At 59.8% G+C, this 26,380-nt stretch overlaps 2 protein-coding genes across 21 annotated transcripts in view; one reads left to right on the forward strand and one right to left on the reverse strand.

Moving 5' to 3' along the window:
• GSE1 (Gse1 coiled-coil protein) overlaps positions 1 to 24,206 on the forward strand; it is a 395,294-nt gene extending 371,088 nt beyond the window's left edge. For 14 of the 20 annotated variants that reach the window (XM_086350183.1, XM_086350180.1, XM_086350184.1 and 11 more), the window contains 14 exons: positions 2,072 to 2,271; positions 5,961 to 6,136; positions 6,546 to 6,743; positions 7,246 to 7,437; positions 7,794 to 8,098; positions 8,615 to 8,939; positions 11,175 to 11,791; positions 12,463 to 12,575; positions 12,794 to 13,064; positions 14,334 to 14,447; positions 15,176 to 15,541; positions 16,809 to 17,081; positions 19,760 to 19,863; positions 20,473 to 24,206. In XM_086350183.1, the coding sequence (XP_086206309.1) occupies positions 2,072 to 2,271; positions 5,961 to 6,136; positions 6,546 to 6,743; positions 7,246 to 7,437; positions 7,794 to 8,098; positions 8,615 to 8,939; positions 11,175 to 11,791; positions 12,463 to 12,575; positions 12,794 to 13,064; positions 14,334 to 14,447; positions 15,176 to 15,541; positions 16,809 to 17,081; positions 19,760 to 19,863; positions 20,473 to 20,607 (3,389 nt within the window). In that variant the 3' untranslated portion in view covers positions 20,608 to 24,206. The remainder of the gene's footprint in view (positions 1 to 2,071; positions 2,272 to 5,960; positions 6,137 to 6,545; positions 6,744 to 7,245; positions 7,438 to 7,793; positions 8,099 to 8,614; positions 8,940 to 11,174; positions 11,792 to 12,462; positions 12,576 to 12,793; positions 13,065 to 14,333; positions 14,448 to 15,175; positions 15,542 to 16,808; positions 17,082 to 19,759; positions 19,864 to 20,472) is intronic. The other 6 variants (XM_086350181.1, XM_086350189.1, XM_086350192.1 and 3 more) reach the window with 3 other exon arrangements.
• Positions 24,207 to 25,016: 810 nt separating this feature from the next.
• The window catches only part of GINS2 (GINS complex subunit 2), a 35,631-nt gene continuing 34,267 nt past the window's right edge, over positions 25,017 to 26,380 (reverse strand). Inside the window, exons 4-5 of the mRNA XM_086350218.1 lie at positions 25,794 to 25,920; positions 25,017 to 25,655 (exon numbers count right to left, since the gene is read on the reverse strand). Coding sequence (XP_086206344.1) covers positions 25,530 to 25,655; positions 25,794 to 25,920 — 253 coding nt within the window. The 3' untranslated portion in view covers positions 25,017 to 25,529. The remainder of the gene's footprint in view (positions 25,656 to 25,793; positions 25,921 to 26,380) is intronic.

Consider the following 26,380-nt stretch of genomic DNA (forward strand, 5'->3'; position numbering starts at 1 on the left):
AGGGCGGGGACGCTGCTTCCTGGCCTCCGCAAGCTGCCCCACCTGGTGGGGGTTTGGGGTGCGGGCCTTCCCTTCGTCAGCTCTCCGCGCGCTGGGGCGGCCAGGTCAGCCTGCCTCCCACTGCTGCCACCTTGAAGCTGGTGTCATAGGCAGACCCCCAACCCAGCAGACGCAGCTAGTTTCAGAACCTGGGAGACTGAGCTGCGGAGGGTGGGAAGGCAGCTGACGGTCCCTGGCATTGGCCACCCAGCAGCCGTGACAGCTGGCGGAGGCCGGAGCTGGCCCGGCCAGTGGGTGGCACAGCTGGGGGAGGGGGCGCCCTGACCCAGGGCTGAGCTTGGTGTTGGCCTGGGTGACTCAGGGTTACAGAATTGCTGGTGTGTGGGCCGTGGTTGGTGGGTCCATTTGGAGAATCCAGTCATACCTCAGGGGCAACAGCCTTCAGGTGACCGCCTGCTGGCCAGGCCCTGACGGGTCGGGGCTGGGAGCAGGGGCCGCCTGGCTCTGGAGTTGTTCCAGGGGTGGATGGCCAGGCTCTGTGTGCACCGGTGTCTCCCGCGGGTCGTCCTGTGCAGTTGTGCAGGTCGTGCACAAGCCTAGGAGGTGCACCGACTCAGCCGCCATGGCGCACCTTCTCGGGGCAGAGCCCTGTGCCAGCATCTGTGGGCCTCGGGGTCCGGCCACTCTGTCTCCCAGTTCCTGCTGAGCCCACACCTGGCTGGGGGTCCTCGGGGCAGAGAGAAGGGCTCCGAGCCAAGCGCCCTGGGCCATAGACTGCCCTTCTCCCCGTCGGGCAGAGGTGTCACTTGGTAGGAGTGTGGTTTCTTGAAGAGATGAGAGAGTACCAGGGTCTTGGCCCCCGGGACCAGGCAGGTTCCGCAGAGGACCCGGGGGGAAGTATGGAAGCCGTGGGGTCCCACTTGCAGAGGGGGCGGTCTGTGCTGGCCCCAGCTTCCCTGGCCCCCTGGTTCAGGCCTCTTCAAGGGGCGCTTTGCGAGACAGGGTGTCTCCTGGGCCAGGTCTGCCACCTCTGGGTGCCCGAGCAGGGCCGTGGCTGAAGTGCTGCTGTGACAGAATCAGGGGGGCCCTCCTGGGCTCGCCCTAGACCCGGTGCCTGGGTGTTCTTCGTGGCTCACAGATTTGGGGGGTCTGTGTGCGATGGGGTACCATGTGGGCATCTGAGGGGCCTCTGACCGCCAACTGCAGCCCAGAGCAGTGCGGGGTATGGGTGTGAACCCAGCTGGGCTGCACAGGGCCTGGGCGTGCCTCTGGGGGTCCCCCAAACCACCGACTCCAGCCCCCCTGGGGCCACGCTGCCAGGATAGGCCTCAGACTAGAGACCCACCTGGGAGCGGGGGCATCAGGGGCTGAGGACGGGGGGACTGGACGCACTGCCGCCCCCTCCGCCGCTCCTTGAGAGAGCCGCTGCAGGCGGGCGCCTTCCTGTCAGGGCACAAGTGGTCCCCCCGGCCCCCCATGCCCTGTGCTCTCCTCGCCTGCTGCCTCTGCAGCTGCTGGAGACCAAACTGACCCGCAGGCCTGGAAGCCTCCAGCCATACCAGCTCCCCATCCCCGCCACCCACTCTGGGGAAGAAGCCCAAGGGGGCAGGCTGAGGGCCGGGGGGCGGACGGAAAGCAGGTCACGGTGATGGTTGCACAGCTCTGTGAACGTGCTGACCACCCGTCTGCCGTAAACCCCACATTATGGTTCAGTTCTCAAGATAAAATGAACTCGTTTGATGTCCTGATAATATAGGCCTCTCTCAGCCCCACCCCCAGCCAGGCCTGGCCAGCAGCGGGCCCACTTCCCCTTCCCCCCACAGCATCCTGTAAGCCCCTGCACTTGCTCTCCCGGGGCTCAGTCCCTATCCAAGTTGGGGGGACCTGCTTACTCCCCTGGCTCTTCCCCCCGCCCCTGGGGTAGAGTTGGGTAAGCAGCCCCAGGGAGGGGCGGGCACGCCCACCTGGTCAGTCGGTCGGTTGTGTCCCCACTTCCCGACCAGACCCCAGGCTGGGCTGGGGCGCGGCAGAGCCCGGGCCCCTGCTCAGGCGCTGTGTCCTTCTCCCGCAGGGTCTTCACTGAGCAGCGAGTCGTCCCCTGTCTCCTCTCCGGCCACCAACCACAGCTCCCCAGCCAGCACGCCCAAGCGCGTGCCCATGGGTCCCATCATCGTCCCCCCAGGGGGACACAGCGTCCCCAGCACACCCCCCGTGGTGACCATCGCCCCCACCAAGACTGTCAATGGCGTCTGGAGGAGTGAGAGCCGCCAGGTGAGTGGGGGGCTGACAGGGGCTCATTTCGTGTTGAGATCCGCTTCCCCCCGAGGGAGCTGGGGGACAGCAGCTGCCCGGAGGGTGTGTGTGTCTCAAGAGCACTCCCAGGGCTCGTGGTCTGGGGCTGCCCCGGTGAGCCCCTCAGAGTGGGCTCAGGGCAGGTTAGCTATAGGGCTGGGGGCCCGTGTTCCGGCTGTGGGCAAGGCCAGGCCCTCCTGAGGCCTCACGCCTTGGCGTGTGAACGGCCGTCCTGTCCCTGCATCTTCATGGGCTCTTCTGTGCGTGCCTGTGCCCTGGTCTCCTCTTCCTCCAAGGATACCAGGGCCCGCCCTAGTGACCGCACGTCGCCTCGGTCACCCCTGCACACACCCCCCGTCTCCCGCACGTGGTCACTTTGCGAGGTCCTGGGGGTTGGGACTCCCACAGAGGAATCTGGGGAGACAGAATGGTGTTTGCACATCATGAGGGCTTCTTGTAAACGTGAGCTGTTATTATTCCTGTTTGTTGTACCCACGTTTTCACAGGTCGCCTTTACTGATACCTGTCTTAACTGTCAAGGCCTGCCTGCCCCAGGAGGCCTTTCCCACACTTGGCGGGGCTCCCTGGGTGTGCGCCCAGGGGGTGTGGCTCCTCGGGGGACCCGCCCCCACACCCCCAGCCTGGAGGGCCCTCCTAATTAAGAACGTGGTCACTGCGCCAAGCTCTGGATGTTTCTGCCGAGTCCCCAGAGGGCCAGCGCCACTTGGAAGCACTAATTAAACCCGGAGAGAGCAGGAGGGGGGTGGGGGGACAGTGGGTCTTCAGCTTGGCCCCCAGCTCTCTGCCCTGCTGGGTCGGGTGGGGGTAGGCGTCACTCGGGGTCTGTCTGTTCTCTGCCCTGGAGGTGGTGGGGGGGCAGCCTCCGTCCACAGAGCGGTAGGGGGGGGCCCCTGAATTCCTGAAAGAAGGCGAAGACCCAGCTGGGGGTAGCCCTACCTTGATCCACGAGGTGCCGGACCCTCCTGGCTCATCCTTGGGCCGGGCAGGGCCCTGCGGGGCTGATCCCAACCAGAGCAGGGTGCGGACACCCAGCCGTCCCCCGGCCCGGTTTGAGAGAGGACCAGCATCCGCACCACAGTGTCCTGCCTCCAGGGGCCTGTTGCCCCCTGACAGTTGGCCCTGACCTCTGGGCCCAACCACCTGCCTCTCCCCTCACCCCTGGGGCCTGGCGATTGCTCATCCTGCCCTGCACCCAGCTGCTGCCCTTCCAGGCCCAGAAGCCTCCTCAACGCCCCCGCTCCTGGCCATGGGCCCCTTCCCCTGAGCTCGGCCCTCCTCCGAGGGGCCTCACGGCCTCGGAAGCACCGAGTGACCCCGAGAAAGGGCTATAGGGGCGGTGCTCCAGCCACTTAGCGTGCAGCGGCTGGTGAGCAGGACCCAGGCGCCCCGGGGAGGCGGGCCGGGGGCTGGGGAGCAGCGAGGGATGGCCAGCTGGCACAGAGGCTCAGCAGAGGGTATAATCCTCCTGGGGGGGCAGGGGACAGGAGGGGGAGTCGCTTCCCGGCGGGGAGGCTTGGGGGGTGCCCCGCGTGGGGTCACCGGCATTTCCCAGGTGGCGGGAGCAGCGTAGGGACAGATGAGATGACAAATAGCCTGTTTTAGAGCTAACAGGGCATGTCTGCCCGTCTGCCTGGTAGAAGCCTCTCTAATCATCAGAGAACAGAGGGTCCCCCCTCCCCGTGCGCCCTCTGTTTGCAGCTGCGCCTGCGGCCGCCGCTCAATAGAAAGAACCCGCAGGTGCTCCTGGGGCGGCAGCTGGGGCTCCCAGGCACGGCCCCTGACCTCGTTCCCAGGTGCCTGTCACGAGCTTGGCGGGGCTCGGGGCTCCAGGCAGGTGGGTGGGAACCCCCTGCCTGCCGTCCGCCCCTCCCCCAGCCTTTCCCGCCCAGGAAGGTGCCATCTGGCCCCGCTGCCTTCAAGCTGGGCTTTGTCCTGCCGCAGGCGGACGGGGGCGGCCCCACCCAGGGATGGTGTATGGGGCCCTCACTCTGGCGTTTGGTTCAGCAAAGGGGGCCGGGAGTGGTCTTAGCTCCTCTCCAGGCTGTGTGCACAGGTCCCCTGCGAGGCCTCTGCCGTCTGGGGCTGCCAGCCTGGAGGCAGTGCCCAGGTCCCCTCACTGTGGGGCCCAGCGTTTCCTGGGGGCCGCCCTGTACTCGGGAGCCTCAGGCTCCAGCCGCTGCGTCACCACCCAGGCAGCACCGCCTGCGCCGCCCCCACCCCCACCCCGTCCCCGGTCAGTCCAGCCCAGACCCCAGGCACAGGGTTCAAGACCTTCACCCCTTTTATGCTGGCCGCATCCCGTGCCAGCGGAGGGGGTATGAGGGGGGTGCAGCTGCATGTGCAGGACCCGCCTCCTGTGCACGTCCGACAGGCGGGGGCCCTGGGGCAGGGGCAGTCATGGGGACCCGTCCAGGGCCTTGGGGACCAGAGGGGAGTGCTGGCTTCCTGCCCTGACCTGTGTGTGGGGCTCGCCCTCAACAGCCCCCAGCCTGGTGAAGCCCACCTGGGAAAGGGGGAATCGGAGTCCATGCCCTGTGAGGGCCCCGCCCTGAGTGGAGGGGCCAGCCTGCTACGCGGGGTGGGAGCACAGGCAGCCACTCGCCCGGGTGTTCCGTAGACATGGTGACGGGTGGGCCCCTCCTCTCTGCGGGGCCTGTGTGGTCCCTCCTGTGCCCCCCATTTGGGAATGAGGTGACCTGAGGCTCTGCTGCCCCCATCTCCTGACTCCGATGGGGGAGATGCCAGGCAGACAGGGGAGGGTGTCTCCCTGACCTGTGGGTCTGGGGTGGATGGACCTGGGCCTGCATCCTGCTCTCCTGTCGCTGACCGGGGTAGCCGGGCCAGGCCCGACGCCAGGTGAGGGGGGCACCGTGCGGCCTGGTGAGGAAGGGCCTGGCGCGTGGAGCTCTGGGGTCGGGGAGGCCGGGCAGCCGCGTCTTCCTTGGCCGCATGGCAGCGGGACCCTGGGCCAGTGGCTGTTAACGCTCCGCGCCTGCCATTTGCTCCCTTCCGGCTATGTCAGCGACCAGAGTGACAAAGCCTCTCCATGGCCTGCCAGCCCAGAGCCGGACATTCCTGTGGGTGGGCCTGCAGGATGTTCCTCTGTGTGGCTGGGGCTGGTGGGGGCCGCCGCCTTTCCCTTCCTGCCTTGCGTGAGCCCCTTCTGATTTCCTGGGGTCTCCCCCGCACTGAACCCTCCAGGCCCCAGGTTCCTCTCTTAGGCAGGAGTCTGGGCAGGCGGGCCCACAGCCCCCACTAGTGAGCAGAGGTCCCCTGACAGGTCTGGCCCCACAGCTGCCTGCTCTGGCCAGAGCCAGGGACGCCCAGGGTCTGTCTCGGGGGGACAGGCTGGCCTGTTTGGCCCAGGGCAGCGCCAGCTGCTCAGCCACGTCTTCCGGGGGCACTGAGGCCCAGTGATCTGTGGGGCAGGCCGGCAGCTGCCGCCTGGGCCCCTGGGATGCCGGCGTGATCGGGCGGGCGGTGGGTAGGGGCTCAGTGGCTGTCACCCCCGCCGTGGCGTGGAGACTGTTTCAAGAATGTCCCCCTGAAGCTCGACCGCTCCTGTGTGTCCAGAGGAAGGCCTGGCCCGCTGCTGGTGGCTGAGCTATGAGCTGCCCCCCGGCCCTGACCCACACTGTCTTCTCCAGCAGGACGCTGGCTCCCGGGGCAGCGGCGGCGGCCGCGAGCGCCTCATCGTGGAGCCCCCGCTGCCCCAGGAGAAGGCGGGGGGCCCGGCCATCCCCTCTCACCTGCTCAGCAGCCCCTACCCCTTCGGCATCTCGCCCAGCTCGGTGGTGCAGGACTCCCGCTTCCCACCGCTGAAGTAAGTGCGGGCCGGGGCGTGGCACGGTGTGGGGTAGGACCCCCGAGGTTCTGGCTGCCACGAGTCCACACCAGCTGGGCCCGAGAGCTGCCAGATGGGGGCCCCGCCCTGGGCTGGCAGCCCTGCTGGCGTTGCCACTTGAGCCCACAGTGGGCTCACTGCCTGCGTGACCCTAAACCCCCAGCCTGGCTCCTAGGGCCGGGGGCGGGGGGTGGTCTCCCCAGGCTGCAGATAACAGACCCATGCCCCCTGGTGAGGGGCCAACGTGGCCCGAGGATCGGCAGCTGCCCACTTCTGGGCCCTGGGCCTCTGGCAGGGACTGCTCTTTCGAGGAGGGAGGTGGTGGCGGGGTGCGGGGCGGGGGCCCAGGGGCCCGGAGCTCACCTCCACCACCCCCTCCTGCCTGCAGCCTGCAGCGGCCCGTGCACCACGTGGTACCCCCCAGCACGGTGACCGAGGACTACCTGAGGAGCTTTCGGCCCTACCACACGGCCGAGGACCTCCGCGTGTCCTCCCTGCCTCCGCTCGGCCTGGACCCGGCCACCGCCGCAGCCTACTACCACCCTGGCTACCTGGCCCCGCACCCCTTCCCGCACCCAGCCTTCAGGTGAGGCGTCCGACGTCCCCAGCCGCCTGCGGGTAGACCCTGGTCTGAGACCAGATTCCCTGAGGCGGGGACCGTGGGGTGGGCCGCTCCCCCAGCCTCTGGATGAGCCGTCCAGAGCTTGCTCCTGGAGGGAGACTCTCCTCGCGCCGTCTGGCCTCCCTGTCCCCCGCCTCCACCGAGGGTTCCCCGGGCACGCGTGACTGTTAGTACCCTGAGCAGCCGGCGCTGTGCCTCCACTCTGTGTAGGAGCTTCCCGGGTCAGACGGTCAGACCTGGAGGGGCCACACTGGGCCTGGCCCGGCTGAGCTGAGGGGTGGCCGGCGGGGCCTTGTGGCCTCTGGGAGTGCAGGGCTTTGGGGCTGGCTGTGGAAGGGGGCTCTCTGCGGGACCTTTGTGGAGGCCCTGTCCGCCGCTCCCGCATCAGTACCTGTACCTGGGGGGGGGCTGGGTCCTGCCTTCCTCTCCACATTAGCTGCTCACCGGCCCCCTCTGCCCCCTACAGGATGGACGACTCCTACTGCCTGTCAGCCCTGCGGTCCCCCTTCTACCCCATCCCTGCCCCTGGCTCCCTGCCCCCGCTGCACCCGTCGGCCATGCACCTCCACCTCTCCGGCGTCCGCTACCCGCCCGAGCTCTCCCACTCGTCCCTGGCGGCGCTGCACTCGGAGCGGATGTCCAGCCTCAGTGCCGAGAGGTAAGGCAGCCCCGTCCCGGAGCCCAGCTAGGCCAGCTGTGCTTGGACGGGCCACCCCTGTCCTCCGCCCGCTTGCCTGCAGAAGGGGCGCTGCCGGGAGCTCCCTGCCACTGTCTGGAGGTCGCGTCCTCACAATCGCCGGCCATGGCCGGGAGCCTTCCGGGCGCCTGGAGAGTCTCTGTCCACCGCTTTCGGTCTCCAGTGGACGCTGAGTTTTTTCTTGGCGCGTTAGCAAAAACAACCTGGCCCCTGGCCCCTCCCCATTGGGAGGGGGAGAACCCCGGGCTCACGTGTGAGCGCCTCGCTCCTGGGGGTTCTTCCCGCTACGGAGGTCACATCCCCGTCCTTACCTCCAGGCTGCAGGTGGACGAGGAGCTGAGGCGGGAGAGGGAGCGCGAGCGCGAGCGGGAGGCTGACCGTGAGCGCGAGAAGGAGCGGGAGCGTGAACGCGAGAAGGAGCGCGAGCGCGAAAAGGAGCTGGAGCGCGAGAAGGAGCGGGAGCTGGAGCGCCAGCGGGAGCAGCGCGCCCGCGAGAAGGAGCTGCTGGCCGCCAAGGCGCTGGAGCCGGCCTTCCTGCCCGTGGCCGAGCTGCATGCGCTGCGGAGCCACGCCGCTGAGGAGCGGGCCAAGCCCTCGGAGCAGCTCACCCCGACCCGCGCAGGTACCCGGGGAGGGGCGGGCCCCAGGGCAGCCGCACGTCGTGTGATCAAGCCTGGTGGGCGGGGATGGGGGCAGGGGACGGCCCCGGACCGGGAGCCGAGAACAGGGACGTCCACTGGCAGGATTCAGACTTGGTGTGAAGGCCGGTAGATAACTGAGATTGTGTACTGTACTTAGATTGTGCGCCATAGCACAACCAAATTTTTAGAGATGATAGCTTGGAGTATTTAGCCTTAGTTTTTAGTGTACTTTATTTTACTAAAACAGTGAATTTGCACAGCAGCCTAACTTTCATTCTTAACATACTTTAATCTCACTATATTTACGTACAACCTTAGTCTGCACGGTTGTCTAACCACTGGCTCAGGTCCGCTCTGCTGCGTCAGACAGGAGGGACCCCCGGGGAGCAGCCGTGTCCTGCCCGGCCCCACGGAAAGGGGGCGCCCTTCTCTGAGGGGGCGGGGCTGAGCCAGGCGCTAGGACCCCGCCCCGCCCTGACGGCCTCTCTTGCCCACAGAGAAGTTGAAGGACGCGGGCCTACAGGTGCCCAAACCCGTGCAGCACCCCCTGCACCCGGCGGCCGCCCCGCCCCACGCGGCGCCCGGCCTCCTCGCCGGCCACGGGCTCTTCTCGCTGCCGGGCAGCAGCGCGGCCACAGCCCTGCTCCTGCAGCGCACCAACGAGGAGGAGAAGTGGCTGGCGCGGCAGCGGCGCCTGAGGCAGGAGAAGGAGGACCGCCAGTCACAGGTGTCCGAGTTCCGGCAGCAGGTGCTGGAGCAGCAGCTGGACCTGGGCCGGCCGCCAGCACCCGCGGACCCGGAGCACCGGCCGGAGAGCGCCAGGTGGGCCCTGGGGGCGGGCTGGGGCCCAGGGTGGGTGGGGGGAGCGGGGCGGAGCCTGCGTTTAGCGAGTGCCTTGGTCTAGCTGCCTGTGGAGCGCTGTTACTTGGGTTCCGTGTCACCTTCTAAGACCCCCGTCTGGGCCGAGAGGAGGGAGACAGGGGAGGAGGAAGCTGCTCGCTTCAGGGGCGTCATCCGCCAGGAACTGTATCCGCCAGGAACTGTGTTCACAGCCGGCCCAGCCCCTCTGGGCAGGCTTGGTGCCTGAGAGGGGCGACCGAGAAGCTTCCATGGATATTAATCTCTGTGCTAGCATCTCTCTCTGTCCAAACTGGAATGAGAAGGGGACTCCCTTTGATTTTTAATCATACAAAAAGTTAATTTTATTGCTTTTATAATTAAAATAACCCATTTTTTCCTGCCCTGTTGTAAAAAAAATTTTTCCGAGAGGCTTTTGAACCTGTCTCTGGGACCCTGGCTGCCGACACTCACCTTGTGAGCTGGGCCCCTTCTCAGAGCTGACCCGGGGCCTCGCTGCCCCTGCCTGCTGATCTGGCTGTCACCCCGTGTCCCCCCCACCCCACCCCACCATCCCTCCAGGGCTCCTTCCGAAGGCCCAGGTGGAGACCCTCAGCCAGAGTTGGTGGCAGGAACGGGACTAAGCCTGGGGGACGCTGGGCCCTGCCCCCATCTCCTCTGCTGTGCACAGAGTTCAGGCAGGAGGGCTTCTGAGCTTCTTCCCAGCCCTCGGCGTCCATGGTGCCGCCTTCTCAGGATGAGAAATACTCGAGGTGTCTGGGATGGAGGTGTGAGTGTCCATTTGGCTCCCTCCCTCTTTGTCCCAGCTTCTGCTGGCCAGTGGGTTTCTATATCCTGGGCGTGGCTGACCCATCCAAGCCCCTGCCTCGGCATCCACTGGTAAGGGTGCCCGGGGTGGATTGACCCGGCTAGCTGGGTGTGGCCAGGAGTGAACCATGCTGGGGCCCCTGGCTGGGTCTCCGTGCTGCTCGGCCAGGCTGGACCGTCTGCTGCACGTGGTCCCTCTGCTGCTCTAAGCCCACTTGGGGCCACACAAGGGCTGTCTCCTCTACTTCTGAGCTGCCCTCTGCTCCCGTGACCCCGTAAGGAACCGGGCGAGCCGGTGGTACACGTCCACCATCTCCTGATGAGTCCAGGGCACGCTGCCTCCCTCGGCCTGGGGCCCCAGGATCCCAGTGCAGCTGTCAGGGCCTGTGGGCTGCTGCCCCAGCAGGTGTGGCCTCTGACCCCTGGCCAGGTGGTCCCCATGGCAGCGTGACGTTCCTTTGGGGCCCTGTGATCAGAGCTAGAAAACCAGTCTGTGCTTGGCTCCAGTGCAGGAAGTTATTTATTCTGGTACCAGGTTTTATGCCTTTGCCGTTTACTTAGAGACTCACAGCTTTTTGATGCAGCTGGTTCCCTTTGGTATTTGCCCAGCAGCAGTGCAGCAGCCTCAGGGGCTGTGGTGAGCCGGCCCCTTCCTCAGGCAGGAGGAGCCCTGGGCACCTGCCTCGTGTGCCTGCTGTGGCCTCTGCTCTTTCCCCTCCAGTCCCCTCAGATCCTGCCCTCGGTCACCTTGGCAGCATGGGGCTTCCCTTAAAAAATTGTAGGTAAACTTTGGCAAAAACAGCAGCCACGTAGTCTTCTGAAGGTTGAATTTGAATTTTGTTTTAAATGCACCAGGGAGAGAGGCACTTGGTTCAGCCTTGAGGCAGAGCTGCTGGTCTGAGGCTAGTGGGAGGGTCGTGTGCTCTGCTGGTGACCTGGCTCTCGGGACAGGCCCCGGTCTAGTCCTCAGAGACCCTCTGGGTGTAGATGCTGCTCCCCGGGCATGTGGGGTTGCTTCGGTCCTGACAGGGACCACCAATGGGGAGTAGCTGGCCGTGAGGGTCTCCTCGGAGGGTATCCCCCAGTCCACTCTGCTGGGCAGACCCCTCAGGCTGGTCTCATGCCGCCGTCTGTGAGCACAGTGCGGGGAGAAAAGGTCGGCCCCACCCCCACCATCTCCCACGGGTGGCACGCCTTGGGTCCTCCGGGAAGCTGGTCTGCATCAGCCTGCGGAGGATGTGGGTCCCTTGGCTCCAGGGTGAAAGGCACGTTCTCCCTCCAGCCCTGGAGAGGGGGCCTGCAGGAGACCTTCTCACCCCCACCCCAGTACTGGCTGGGGGCTCCCAGCCCGGGGCCCTTGGCTGACAGCTGCTCCTGCCCCCACCCCCCTAGGCCGGGACCGAACCGCCACGAGCCGGGCAGCCGTGAGCCCCCGCAGCACTTTGGCGGGCCCCCGCCGCTCATCTCACCCAAGCCCCAGCACCACTCGATGCCCACGGCCCTCTGGAACCCTGTGTCCCTGATGGACAGCTCGCTGGAGCCGCGGCGCGCCCCCGAGGGCCACCCCCCGCACGGCCACCCCGCCCCATTTGAGCCCAGCCGCCCGGCTGTCGTCCCACTGGTGAAGGTGGAGAGGGTCTACTGCCCGGAGAAGGCAGAGGAGGGGCCCCGCAAGCGCGAGGCCACCCCCCTGGACAAGTACCCGCCGCCGCCGCCCCGGGAGCCGGGGGCCCTGGAGCCGCAGGCCTTCCCCCCGGGGCCTGGGCCCTTCCTGGCGGAGCTCGAGCCGGCCGCCCCGACTGTCTTGGGCCAGCCCCGGGCCTCACTCGCCCCGCCGGCCGCCTTTGGGGAGCCCCCCGGACCCCTGAAGCCAGGCTCGCCCTACCGGCCCCCGCCGCCTAGGGGCCCCGACCCTGCCTACGTCTACGACGAGTTCCTGCAACAGCGCCGGAGGCTGGTCAGCAAGCTGGACCTGGAGGAGCGCCGGCGGCGGGAGGCCCAGGAGAAAGGTCTGGTCTCCCTTCCTCGCTCCTGCGCCAGGTGGCGTGGGACTCAGCCAGCAGCGCCCTGGGGTTCCCCGGAAAGCCACAGAGAACAGGAGAGCAGGCCCAGGGCAAGCGTGGCACCTCCCACCCGCACAGCCTCTCAACAGCCAGGCGGGACTAGGGGTCCCAGCCCAGCTCCTTCTGCTAAGTGCCGAGCCCAGCCTTGCAGCCAGAAGCGTGGCCCGAGGCCACATGAGGAGCGCGTGTTTGGTCCCAGAAGGGCCGTCCCTCCACTCACCTGTGAGGCTGCGGGGTCGGCCCTGGGCCCTCGGGCTCTGCTGTTCTGCATGGGACTGTGCCTTCGCGCAGACGGGGGGCCCGAGTGCCCTGGCCCTCCTGAGCAGGAGGGGAGCGGACGTGCAGAAAGACCTAGGCTGCCCTGTCCCCGGGCCAGCGTGAAGGACAGTCCCCTGCTGGGGCTCTGTCAGCCCTGGTGCCCACCTCCTGCCCCCACCGCCAGCCCTGAGAGGCCTGGGGCTAGGGGGTTAACGGACGCAGGGCCCAGGGTTGGGGGTGGCCAGGGGCAGCGGGGCCTGGCCTGCAGGTGGGCTCTCGGGTCCAAGGGGTGCCCCGTGTGCATCCCCTGGAGAGGCGAGCCCCCTTGCCTGGCTGAAGAGCTCCTTTCCTGCCTCCAGGATACTACTACGACCTGGATGATTCCTACGACGAGAGCGACGAAGAGGAGGTCAGGGCCCACCTCCGCTGCGTGGCCGAGCAGCCGCCCCTCAAACTGGACACGTCCTCTGAGGTATCTGTGGTCTCGCCGCTGTCGGGCCCTGGGCTGGGCTGCGGGCACCCCCTCTCGGCTTCCCCGCGCCGGCTGGGACGCCTTCCGGGCGCCCTCTTCCCCCTCCCCGGGCCAGCCCGGAGTGTCCACAGTGCAGCCTTCGAGGCCCAGGAGGCCCCGGGGTCAGCGGGAGCCTCTGCCCATGGTTTCAACCTCATTTGTTTTCTTTCCCAATCTAGAAGCTAGAGTTTTTGCAACTTTTTGGCTTGACCACCCAACAGCAGAAGGAGGACTTGCTGACCCAGAAGCGGAGGAAGCGCCGGCGGATGCTGAGAGAGCGCAGCCCGTCGCCCCCCACGGCACGGAGCAAGCGGCAGACGCCTTCGCCCAGACTAGCGCTGTCCACCCGCTACAGCCCTGACGACATGAACAGCAGCCCCAACTTCGAGGAGAAGAAAAAGTTCCTGACCATCTTCAACCTGACCCACATCAGCGCCGAGAAGAGGAAAGGTGAGGTGGGGTGGGGCCGGGCCGGGCCTCGGGGCGGGCTCACCGGGGTGGCTGGGGGTCTCTGAGGAAGCAGCGGGGCCATGGGCTCTTGGGGTTGAAGCCGCCCCTCTGCTCTCATGGACTCGTCCCCCGTCTCTTCGCCACCACGCCCCTCTCCGTCGGGAACTCACACAGCCCCTCCAGAGCGTGTTTTCTCTTGTGTCGTCCCGTGAAACTGAAGGTGGCTGGTGTCCTGTGTAATCAGCTGTGGACTCCCACCCGCTCTTGTCCCCGGCCAGGTCTTCCGGTGCCTGTGGTCGCTGGGTCTCCGCTTCGCGGGCGGCTCACGTGGCTGCCGTTTCACGTTCTGATGGCAGGAGGTGTGGGTAGTCCGCAGCCACAGGGCAGGGCCGGGCCAACACCCACCGTGTGTGGACAGCTCGCCCTTCCGGATCGGTCTGGCCACGAGGGGCTGACTGGGCTGGAATCTGAACTCGCCTTCTGGGGCACCCCCTTCCTTGGTCTGCGCCTTGTCCTTGCTCAGCAGCAGGGGAAAACTTGACCTTTCTGGGCTGCACGCCCACACTGTCCCCCCTTGCTGAGGCCTGGTCACCTCTTTCTGGAAGGAAGTCAGAGGAAAGCAGGAGTGCTTATCGGTCATTTTAGTTGCTTTCACTCATTTCGTTCATTCTGGGCCGATCCGGTGGATGTGGATTCCTGCTCTCCCTTAAAGAGGCAGTGATGGGACCAGGACACGTCCCTGGGAACGTGATGGGTTTTGAGAAGCGCATCTCTTGGCCTGACTCAAGTCCTAAGGAAGTTCGGCAAGGGGCCCCTGAACTGCGGGGTCACAGGGGGGGTGTGTGTGTCCCTCTTCCCTGGTGGCAGCTGTCATGGGAGCCACGCTTGCGGCCGGAGGAGCGGGGAGTGGACCGCCCCAGGAGAGAGCCTGCCCGCCCCGAGGCGTGGTGTGGCTTCTGGGGTTGCTTCCTGTGTTGAGGCCAACTTTTTAAAAATGAGAACTCACCCACAGAGGCTTGCAGGTACCTGTGACTCGCCACACGCGCGCACCGTTGTTCTTGGAACACCTGAACCGTCAGGTGGCGACAGTGAGGAGTCCAGGCTCTAAAGTGAACATTCTTCCTCTAAAGCCAGCCTGTGCCTGCGGCTTCGTGTCTCATTCCGAAGGACTCACGCCTGCCGGCCGCGGCCTGAGCCACACTCCTGCTCCTCTGCCTGCTCAGGAGTGGTGCGATCCCCACCGGTAATCTCGGGCTGCTTTTCTCACAGACAAAGAGAGGCTTGTTGAGCTGCTCCAGGCCATGAAGCAGAAGGCGCTGTCCGCTGCGGTGGCAGACCCGCTCAGGACCTCTCCGAGGGACAGTCCTGCCGTGTCCCTGAGCGGTAAGGCCAGCCCCATCCGCCACCCCCGGGACTGTCCCGGGGGTGCCCAGGGCCGCAGGCCACCGACCACCCCAGGTCGTCTTCCTCCTGGACACGGCGGGCTTCTTTCTTCCTCTCCCTTCTCTCTCTCAAGCTTCCTGCGCGTGGGAAGATCTCAGCAGAGCACAGTGTCAGCAGTCACGCTTTCAGGGGTGTGGGGGTCCTGGCTCCTCCAGCGGACTCAGCCTGGTGGCGGGTGTGGCTGGGCCGCCGTCTGTTCCCCCCACCGTGGCTCAGGTTTCAGTTTCAGCACTTGCCGCTTGGGCTGTGTGCTCCTGGCGTGTGTCTCACAGGCCCTATGATACCTGCTCTCTCTCTCTGTCTCTCTGTCTCTCACGGCTCTGACTCTGCTGTCCTGCCGACGAAGCAGGAAATGGTGGTGGTCCGGCCCTGTTCTTGGCTCCTAATTCAGTCTTTCTCTCTGGATCCAGCTGTGTAACTTCCTGGCTCTCGGATGACCAGAAGTGACTTGCTCCTTCCTTCACATTCTTCTTCTTCCCAGACGCCTTCCTGGGGCACCTTTCAAGGATGGCCTTGCTGCTTAAACACACCCCGTCTCAGACCAAACATTGCACGCTGACCTTTAATTAAATGGCTCCGGAGTCCGGGTCCTCTGTCCTAGGTTAGAGATCAGGGTCGGCCTGTTCACGTGTAGGTCTGACCATGTTCCTCGCTTTCTGTCTCTTAAGAACCCACCACGCAGCAAGCCTCCCGGGACACGGAGAAGCCTGTGGGCATTGCCGCCTCCTTGTCTGACGTCCCGAAGGCCACGGAGCCTGGGAGGCTGGAACAGCTCCGGCCTCCGGAGCGCATCCAGGAGCCAGCCCCCGCCAGCGGTGAGAAGGCCAGGCCGAGTGAGGCCCCCGGGGGCAAGAAGAGCCTGAGCATGCTCCACTACGTCCGGGGCCCCGCGCCCAAGGACATCCCCGTGCCGCTGTCGCACAGCATCAACGGAAAGAGCAAGCCGTGGGAGCCCTTTGTGGCGGAAGAGTTTGCGCACCAGTTCCACGAGTCCGTCCTGCAGTCCACCCAGAAGGCCTTGCAGAAGCACAAAGGTAAGGAGGCCGCTAGGACTGGGGCCACGGCACCTGGTGTTAGAGGCAGGCTCTGCCTCCCAGCAGAAGTCATTTGACTTTTTTGTAAAAAAAAAAAAAAAAGTAATGACAAGGGAGGAGCCTTTTCAGCAAAAATAGGATCCACGCTTTTCACGGTGCACGGATCTCCCAGCCTGCCCGCAGACTCACCTGGGAGCACCACTGTCACTTGAGCACCAGACCCAGCGGCACTTGGTGGGACATGCTGGTTGCTCTGGTCTGTGCCTGAGCCCCCGGAGTCGAGATGCCCCTTGGACATCTCCGTGTGGGAGTCACTACAGTTCAGAGTACAGGGGTCAGTACGTTTGATTCCCACTGAATCAAAGGTTGAAACTGACTAGAAAAGAATGCTCAGGGAGCAACAGCCGAGAGAAAATTATATGATTATTTTCACATTATTTTGCCAAAACAATTTTTAAAATTTTCCTCCTAAAAAAAACTGAATAGACAGAGAAGCATTTTTAGATAAACAGGTCTGACAGTGTCAGTATCCTTCAGGTAAAATAATGCTGTCAGCAGGGATGAAATGAAAAAGCGAAGGGTAGTGGTTTTGATGTGGATTTTAAAAAAAGGGCAAAACAAAACTCTCCTCTGTTGGATGTTTTGTTGTGAGTTAGGAGTCATATTTTTCAAGAGGGGAAATGTTTTGGCTAGATTAAACCCCCGTGCTCCCTCTAAGACACACCCACAGAGGTTTTCCGGCAAGCTTAAGGACTTAACTTTTCCTGCCTGATCTCACCCCTTCCCTGACTTTACACTTGCCTGTTTCCTCAGGACTTGAGCATCATCCAGCCCCTGCCACTTTGGGCCTTACGGGTCCACTGACTGCCCAAGGCTGCTGTCCGCACCGGGAGGCGGAGCAGACCCGGTCTAGACAGGCCCAGCCTGCTCAGACTCTTGGTAGCACGGGGTGTGCTCCGGGACCGGAGCGCCTGTGTGTCCTGGGAGAGGGTGCAGACGCTTTACAGACCCGTGCAGCGCGGCTCATAGCCTAACCCAGCCGAGCGTGTCGGCACAGCATGGTGACCTGGACCCAGCTCTGCCGCCATTGCGGCGGCGCGCTCCAGCCTTTCTGATGGAGCCACCTCTGGTCTCCGAAGGGTAGAGGCCTCGCGCCGCTCCGTCGTGTCTGCCGGGACCTGTTGACGGCATTGCCTGCCCCCGGGGCGTGTCCCGGGGGGCCCTGTGACCGCCCCGGGGGCCCTGTGACAGCCGTCTCTCTCCTCAGGAAGCGCAGCTGTGCTGTCGGCGGAGCAGAACCACAAGGTTGACGCATCCGTCCACTACAACCTCCCCGAGTTGCAGTCCTCCAGCCGCCTTCCTCCGCCCCAGCACAACGGGCAGCAGGAGCCCCCCGCCAGCAGGAAGGGCCCCCTGGCGCAGGAGATGGACCCGGACTCGGAGGAGGAGGACGACGGAGAGGACGACGACGAGGACCCGCCCAGGCGCAAGTGGCAGGGGATCGAGGCCATTTTGGAAGCTTACCAGGAACACGTGGAAGGTACGGAGGGCCGGGGAGGGTGTGCCAGGAGGCTCCGCGGGCTCACGATGGGTGCCGGTCTCCATCGCCAGGCTGGGGACTGTTTGAGTGACAAGACCCCGGGCTCCTGGGCCACAGGCAGACAGGAGCCTCAGAACCGCTCCTCGGGCTTCTGGGGTGCCCGGCCTAGCTTGCAATAGCTATCCCTCAGGGACAGACGTCCTCCCTGAGGAACCTAGGCGCAGAGCGCCTGCCCCACCCGGCGTGACAGCGTGGACCTAGGCCTGCTTGCCCGCTGAGTCCTGTTGCACTTCTGAACATTCTGTCCGTCCTCGCCCTGTGTAGAAAAGGCAGTGTTTCACCCAGCCGAGCCCAGGTCTCCCTCTGGCACACCTTGCGGGCTGTGTGTCTCAGAACATGCCCACAGGCTCCGATCCTCCTGGCACAGCACTCAGCACAGGAGGCCAGCCCTTGTCGGCCTCCAGAATGTCAGAACCCTGGCCGTCACCACTTCCAAATTCTACTTATTACCATACTGTAGAGAAGTTTTTATCATGAATATCACGATCATTTCGGATATTTTGAAATAAGCATCGTAAAACCAGCTAAGTATTCAATACAATCAAAAAGAATGCTCTCATAGCCATAACAATGGAGAAGGCATTGGCACCCCACTCCAGTATTCTTGCCTGGAAAACCCCATGGATGGAGGAGCCTGGTGGGCTGCAGACCATGGGGTCGCGAAGAGTCGGACACGACTGAGCGACTTCACTTTCACTTTTCCCTTTCATGCATTGGAGAAGGAAATGGCAACCCACTCCAGTGTTCTTGCCTGGAGAATCCCGGGGACGGGGGAGCCTGGTGGGATGTCGTCTATGGGGTCGCACAGAGTCGGACACGACTGAAGCGACTTAGCAGCAGCAGCCATAACAAAGAATATCAATGCCTATATTTTTTTTATTGAAGTATGTATAGTTATTTGTTAGTTCCAGGTATACAGCAAAATCAGTCTGTTAAACACACATCCACCCTTTCTTACGTTCTTTTCCCATATCGGCCATTAGAATTTTGAGCAGAGTTCTCTGTGTTAAAACCAATCTCCTAATTTATCCCCCACCCCCATAATCAGAAGGCTGTTCTCTGCATCTCTGACTTTATTTCTGTGTTGTAAATAACTTCATAGGTACCATTTTTTTTTAGATTCCACATATATGTGGAATCATATTTGTGATACGTGTTTTTCTCTAACTTACTTCACTCGGTATGACCATCTGTGGGTTTATCCATGTTGCTGTGAATGGCATTTCATTTTTCCTGTGGCTGAGTAGTATTCCACTGTACATATGTTCCACATCTTCTTTATCCATTCCTCTGTTGATGGACATTTAGGTTGCCTCCATGTTTTGGCTGTTTAAAGTGCTGCTGTGAACATAAGATTGCAGGTATCTATTCAAATTATTGTTTTCTCCAGATATATAGCCCCCAGGGTTGGCATTGCTGAATCGTATGGTAGGTCTCTTTAGTTTTTAAAGGAACCTCCATAGTCCTCTTCATAGTGGCTGCAGCAGTTTATTTTCCCACCCACGAGTAGGAAGGTTCCTTTTTTCCATACCCTCTCCAGCATTTACTGAAGGTTTTTTGATGATGGTCATTCTGAATGGGGTGAGGTGGTGGTTTTGATTTTCATCTCTGATAATTAGTGATGTTGAGCATCTTTTCAGCCATCTTTATGTCTTCTTTGGAAAAATATCTATCTAGATGCTCACCCAGATGGTGAGGTGGTGGTCCAGTGCTTAAGAATCCACTTTCCAGTGAGGAAAGTGTGGGTTCAATCCCTGGTCAGGGAACCCAAGATTCATTAAGAAAAATAAGGTGGGAGGCAGGGGGCGGAATCTTCACCCATTTTTTGATTAGGTTGTTTTTTTTTTAATATTGAGCTACATGAGCTGTTTGCATATTTTGGAGATTAAATTCCTTATTGGTTGCATCTTTTATAAATACGTTCTCCTGTATGGTGGGTTATCTTTTTGTTTTATGGTTTCCTTTGCTGCAAAAGCCTTGAAGTTTAATTTGGGCCCACCGTTTGTGTTTGTTTTCATTATTTTAGGAGGTGGATCAAAAGAGCTTGTTGCAATTTATGTCAAAGATTCTCCTGCCCATGTTTTTCTCTAAGGGTTTTTATAATAACCAGCTTCACATTTATGTCTTCAGTCCATTCTGAATGTACCTCTGCATATGGTGTTAGTGTTCTGCTTCATTATTATATACAGTTGTCTAGTTTTCTCAGCACCACTTATTGAAGAGACTGTTAAAACAGATTTATCCTTGAAGATTTGAAGCTCAGTATTTTTCGGAAAGGCAGAGGTTTTTACTTTACTTGTTAAAACTATAAATTTCTAACAGCTTAAAAGTTTTCGTGTCTAACCCTTTTATCTTTCTTGAAAAATGCAAATTAAGGCTGTAAGTTGTTACTATTCCCTAAGCTGCACCCCTTACATTGCCCTTGGACGCTGCGTCCTTGGTCTTTACTCCACTGGGCTGGGTCACTTTAGTGACATCTAGTCGCCAGCTCAATCGACAGGGCAGGGAGCCATGTGGTCCAAAGGGGAGAGCTTCGGCCAGCTGCTCTGGAGAGAGGCGGCCGCGCGCCGGCCCCGGGCCCTGCGCACAGGAGACGTCACACCGGCTTGTCTTTTCAGAGCAAGATCTGGAGCGGCAGGTGCTGCAGGCGCAGTGCAGGCGGCTGGAGGCGCAGCACTACAGCCTCAGCCTCACGGCCGAGCAGCTCTCCCACAGCATGGCGGTGAGTCTCAGGGATCAGACTGGCTCCGGGGGGCTTTCTTGACTCCACAGTGGTTATTCCCGTTCAGCCTTTCGAGTCTGGGTTCAGGAGCACCCATACAGACAAGTTTTAAAGGGAAGTTGTGCTCTTGAGAGATAGGGGGTAAATTTAGGAATCACCTGAGGAGGGAGTGTCATCTGTTTGCAGAACATGGATCTGGAAGGGTGGGGGCTGGTGCACTGCCCATGTCAGTCTCTCCCCGTGACGTGCTCAGGAGAATGGAGGGAGAGGGGAGAGCTCTTGGGATGGGATGGACCCCCATACACACAGCCGTGACAGCGAGAACCCCGCCGGCTTCCTCCCACCCGCGGGAAGGACAGGATGGACCCCCTACACACAGCCGTGACAATGAGAGCCCTGCCGGCTTCCTCCCGCCCACGGGAGGGGTGCTGTCCTGTTTGGGGCTTGAACATCTTGGCCACTCCTGAAGCGGCAGAAGCTTGACAGTGACGGGGCTGAAGCTGCGAGAGCAGCAGACGCTGCCGCTGGGAGATGCTGGGGGCAGTTAGAGCGCATCCCACAGCCTTCCTTACTGTGTCAACTGCGGGTCTGACACGAATCTCTCTCCAGGAGCTGAGGAGCCAGAAACAGAAGATCGTTTCAGAACGGGAGCGGCTCCAGGCGGAACTGGACCACTTACGGAAGTGCCTTGCGTTGCCTGCAATGCATTGGCCTAGAGGCTACTTCAAGGGTTACCCGAGGTGACGGTTTCCCTTGCACTAGGCCGAACCTATAGTATAGAAATATTATCTATTTTATTACCTTGAATATTTAATATTTTTCACTGGGAGGTTTGACGCTTAAAAAAAAAAAAGAATGTGCCATGCATGAAGCAAAGGATTCCAGGCTCCAGAAAAAAAGAACGAACTCGCCTTGACTTCAATGCAGTTGAATCACCTTTGTCATTCGGCAAGCAACCCGTGTAAGATGCCCATAGTTTTTTCCTTTTTAAAGGCGGTTTTACCGTTTCCAGCGTCGTCATTTTTTAGTCTCGAGATGAAGGCTCCGTCACCAACACTAAGCTCTGACTGTTTCCCAGCCCCAGGGCGCGTGAGTGGCACGGACCGTCGGTGTGCGTCTCGTGTCGCCAGGTCCTTTGGCCTCAGGAACCCGGGCTGCTCTGGCCGTGGGGTGGCTGGTCTCACTCCTCCCCGGGATTGAGACCTGCTCCAGCAGAAGGAAGGTGGGGTGCATTCTAAGTAAAGGGCTTATTTGTTTCAGTTATTTTTCCTGCAAAATTTTCCTGAAAGCAACAGGTCCTAGGAGCACACAAAGCAACAGAACCGAAGCCTCACCCAAAGGCTTTTCCCCGGAAAAGCTCTTACCTAAAGTGAATCGCCAGACTGAAGGTACCTGTTATTCCTTCGTGGGGGAAAGTGTCCAGAGCTCCATGTGTACATTGATCCACACCCACCCGATTGTTACTGCGGGGGGGCAGGGGTGTTTTCATACAAATGTCAATTTTGAGAGAAAAGTCAAAGGTGCTTCAGCCTTGTACTGTGTATATATATTAAAAAACAAAGTTTTGTATGTTTTTATTACTTTAATTATTGTTATAAAAAGCCTGCCATTTTTAATATGTGGTTTGGGGGGATTTTTTGTTGTTTGTTTTCCTGTTTGGGGGTTTTGTTTTTGTTTTGTTTTTCTGGGCAAAAAAAAAAAAACCAAGCCTTGCTTTTAGTGTTTGTACTGCTGCTGGTCAGGACGTTATTGACGTGTTTTTAAAAATTGAAGAAAAGTAAAAAGAGCTTACCACTGGCGCCTACACGAGCACTTCATTTTTGAGTTGCACCAGAGAGTGATGTGGAAAGCCATGGTTCCTCCTTCCCTCTCGCCGGGCCCTCCCCGGCTGCCCCAGCTGGAGAGCGCTGCTGGTCTCCAGCGGGAACCAGGCAGGCGTGTGCGTGCAGCTTCACACGCGCACTCCGTGAGGAGAACCTTTGAGGTGGGCGCAGTTTCTGTGACGGTGCCAAGGTGTCTACAGCAGTCTGAGCAGGAGGAGGGGCCTGGTTTAGATGCAGAGCTTCCAAACAGCCTAAAGGCAGGGTGAGCTACGTGCGCCAGAACCTCTCCTCGTGGGCTCACTGTGATGAGCGCAGGAGCCTCTGGAAACGGGGATAATCGTATCAGGGCGAAGCGCGGGGCCGGGGGAGCCCGCCCTCCTTGCCGCAGTTGCTGCTGGTTCAGGCTGGGTTGCGTCTAGATCAGAAAGGCAGCTCTTGCCCCAGTGGGCCTAAGCCGGAGGCCAAGGCAGCCTGTGGTCGGTGTGCCTGGGGGAGGGGAGGGGACCACACGTCAGGCCACGTGCGCCCCTCCGCCCCGGCCTGGGGACGGGCTGGCTGACCTTCAGGAAGGCCAGGCACTGTGACCAGTGGCCACGCTCTCAGCCCAGACCTTAGCTGTGCAGAACAGCTTGCTGGCAGATGGCACTGTGTCACTTTATCTGTTCCCACGCAGTTTGCTTTGTATGCCTGCCAACAATCTTCCAGTTATTAGCAAACTCAGACAAAAAGTGCCGCCAGTATTATCAGCAGTCAGCAAGTGCTTTCCTCTCTACAGAAATGACTTGAGAACTGAGAGCTGTTCTGAGGCCCTCTTCCCAGCAGAGACACGGAGAGCACCACGTGCCACAGGTGGGGACAGGTGTTTAGAGGGAGCCCCACTGCCAAGAGGCAGGGCAAAACATCACTGAATTTCTCTATTTAGAACCTGCTTGCTGTTCTGAAGGCCTAAGGCTTACATCTTGGCACTTCCCACCAGTCATCCTCCTCCATCATAGAAAACGTCTGGATGCCTTTGCTCCTGGGCGCTGGTAAAGGGCCTTGGCTAGAAGCAAAGGGAAGAACAACCTGATGGGAAAAGCACAGCCCCGACCCCTCACCACCTGGCGGGGGGCGCCCTTGGCTGCCGTGTGTTGGTTGGGGAGGAGTTCGTGGCACACAGGTTAAAGGACAGCTGACCAGGGGTGGCAGCTCTGTCCCTGAGCGGGTATTAACAGTTTTCCCCTTCCGAGTGGCACCCCCTCCCCCACCTACCTGTGAGGATCTCCGAATATCCTAGGGCTCAAGAAGTAATATGACAATCAGAATATAAATACAGACCAGTAAGGCAACATGAAGAAAGAAAAAGGTAACAGAGGGTCTTGTGAAAACAGAAGTGCGCCTCTCTGGGAGACAGCATACTCAATCATGCCCCCCACTGAACAGTTTATAACCTGAAAACTCTTCTTCCAAAAGAACAGTGAGTAGCATCAGTCTTTTTTCAGTTTAGGCTTAAAAGCTGACAAATATGGAATCCCTAAAGCTTTTTGTTCAGCTATTTCACATTGAGTTTTTTGAAAGACAAAGTTCAGAAATATAGCAAATTTTCTCTCGAAGTGATTCTGGAACTTCTGTGTCAGCATTTTTGTGACCTGACGGAGTTTTGCTAAATTTGAGGGGTACCTGCCAAAGCTGAGTCGTGTGGCTCTGTGCATTTAATCAGATCAGCAGTAACTAGAGCTTCCCCCCCACACTTGGCACTGCACGACTTGATCATTTGAAAATGAGTGTTTCATAGAAACAGGCAAACTGGCATAAAGTATCATAATCTATTATCTCACATAAATGACCAATAGTTTAGTCTATATTCTAAAGGAAATGCAACAATTGGCAGCATGCAAAGTGCTAAAAAAGATTATATCCTCAGGGAAATTCAAAGACTATTAAAAGGAGCCCCCTTTAGCAAACTAGCAAAGAATAACAACAGGTAATCTGAGTCTGTGTGTGGGGTGGCATTCCATCGAGTAGCTCGCGATGCTGCCCCATGTCTAAATCTAAGCCACATACCCCGTTTCCCTCTGAGCCACGGTTTAAAAGTGTAGACAGTTCCGGGGACCCACCACCAGATGGGGATGGCTAGCACAGGAAGTTGCTCCTCTTACAGTGTAGAGTAGCCACTTAGCAGCAGCCCCCTACTCTTCTAGTAGCCACGCTATCGACGTCACTGCTTGCAGTAGCCTGTCCCCCAGCTTCCGATCCAGTGCTGAACTAGACCCCTTAACTCTGCCTGAGCTGAGGAGGCCCATGCTACCAGCCCGTGGTGCTGCTAACTGCCAGGACAGCCAACCAGGACTCGGGGGAGGAGGAACGGTGCCTCGGTCACTCTGGGGGCAGTTTAGATGCTGTGAAATTAAACCTGTTCTAAGTGTACTTGTTTGAATTAACTGTATTGTAATATTATTTGTTGAATGTAGTAATTAGGTATTTATGAATATATTGCTGTAATTTCTGACAACATCCAGAAAATAAAATCTTCCTAAATCATGTTAAGAGAAAAATCTTTTTTATGTTATAGTAAGGGGGAAAAAATAACAATTCTACAGCTTTACAAGTAAAGTGTGAAGACAGATTCAACTGGACCTCAGCCCGGTTTCAGGAGAAGGGATGAAACTATGGAGACCGAGTGTTCTGGGTCATAGTCCCTCTGTGTGGCCCTTCCTTCAGTGTTTAAACACGAGCTGCTGTTTAGAGGGACATCTGGGGACCCACCTGGAATGGACGAATAGCGCCCAGGTAACTTGAAGTCACTTGAGTTTTAAACGCTGAAGGGTCAAAACACCAGCAGGGCCCAGTTGGTCACATGATCACACACATACCCCCGCTTCAGAAACCCTCGAGAACCACCTGGAGATTGAACCCGCTCATTACAGGACTGGACAGTCATTGCCCCCCACCCCTGACTTGAGGGAAAGTACTTTCTGTAAGGAATCAAGCGGTGCTACAGCTGAAGATTCTCCTCCCAGGGAAAATCAGGACTCTGGCCTGAGCCACGGCTGCCTCAAGCAGGCTGTCCCCTCAGTCCACCAAGAACCACCGCACAGGCCCCGTTCTCCCCTGGCAGCGCATCTTCAGCTTCACTTACACACACATGGAATTCATTTCCCCTACTTTCTTGCTGATAAACAACCTTTTAGCCCTTTCCCAGAAGCAGCCAAGCAAACAAGAGACACCCAAGAGTGGGGGTCAGAAGGGCATGCTGTCTGCTAACCCTCTCAGTCTGCTCTGTCAGATCCTTAAGCCACTGAGCCTGCTCCCTTCATGCGGGAGTGATGCAGGAAAAAACCCAAAGAGAACTGGGTGATTCCACCTTTATTGTACATTGGGGCTTAATGAGAAGCACGGGTCACCGTCACCAGCCGAGTGCTCAGGGCTGTCCCGCACGGTGTGAACAGTCTCTGTGGGAGACTGAATGTAGCCCAAGAGAAAGGCCACGTCACTGGCCTGCTGTATCTTATCTTAAAAGCAACACCCGACATCACTGAACACTCAGCTGCACACGACTGTCCCGTGCAGGAGACTGGGGCTCTGCTGGGGACGCTCCCGTTCTGCCAGTGCTTTTTCTTCCCCCATAAAAGGCAGCTGGCTCCCAGACACAGATAAGGAATTACAGAATGTCTCAACTGAGCGTAAGCCTGTTGCTTTCCAACCAGATTATAAACCCATTCCTTCCTTCACTGCACTTTTTTTCGTAGATTCAGAAGTGGTCTAGAGTTCCAGAAACGTGAGTATCTCTGTCATGTCCCGAACGCTCACGCCGCCTGGGGAGCCTCTTGCCGGCAGACACGGGCCTGGACAAGCGGTCCCTGCCTAGAAGTCCTGAGACTGGGCGCTGTCCGAAGGCTGCAGGTTTGTGCGGAGTTTGTACATGTGGTTGAGCGCTTGTGTGAGGAAAGCCCCGCTGGTGTTGATCTCCATCAGGGTCAAGTTATCCAGCTAAACGTGAGGGAAAACAGCTGGTTGAGTTTTTGATTTCAAGAAAGGTTAAATCTACTGGATAAAGAACCAGTGAGCAATGGTTTTCTGAAAGCCAGCTCGGGCGTCAGCCCCTGAGCCCCCGCCCATCGTGCGCACCTTGGCGTGTGCCTCCTGCTGCCTCACGAAGCTGTCAGCAGACACCCGGAACTTGGCTATGCGAGTGTCCCACACGTCCTTGATCAGGGTCCGGATCTCATCTGCTTTTGGGATGTTGTCCGAAGCACTAAAGGAAGAAAATGTGAGCTAAGTCGCACAGGGAAGCGTGCAGTAAATTGAGCCAGCATCTGGGGAAAAGTGGCTTCTTCCTAAACACTGCTTAGACAGAAATGCACAAGCTGTTTGAGGCTCAAAGTCTGTTTTACCTTTCAGTTTTAAAATGTAAGGATTTCTAGCAGTTAACCTTGGTGCCAGGAAAATTCAGCCAGTATGCTCACCAAGTCAGCTGTGCTCATATTTAGCTGTCCCGGGCAGCCTGCAGTACAAGGACTTCTGTTTATTCACCAAAAACGTTGAGGTATTGGGGCAGCAGCTCTGAGCTGGTCTTCCTGTCTAGGGGTAACTGGGTGCTCTGTGCTGTGTTCTGTACAATTCCCGCGAGAACGCATCTTTCGAAGGCCGGCTCAGAGGTCATGGCCTCTGACGCTAATGCCCCAGGGCTACAGCCCACCAGGGAAAGCGGGCGG

Source organism: Bos grunniens, chromosome 18 (genome assembly GCF_055505025.1).
Source record: "Bos grunniens cultivar Pamir isolate PY7600 chromosome 18, Bosgru_T2T1.0, whole genome shotgun sequence".
Lineage (NCBI taxonomy): Eukaryota > Metazoa > Chordata > Mammalia > Artiodactyla > Bovidae > Bos > Bos grunniens.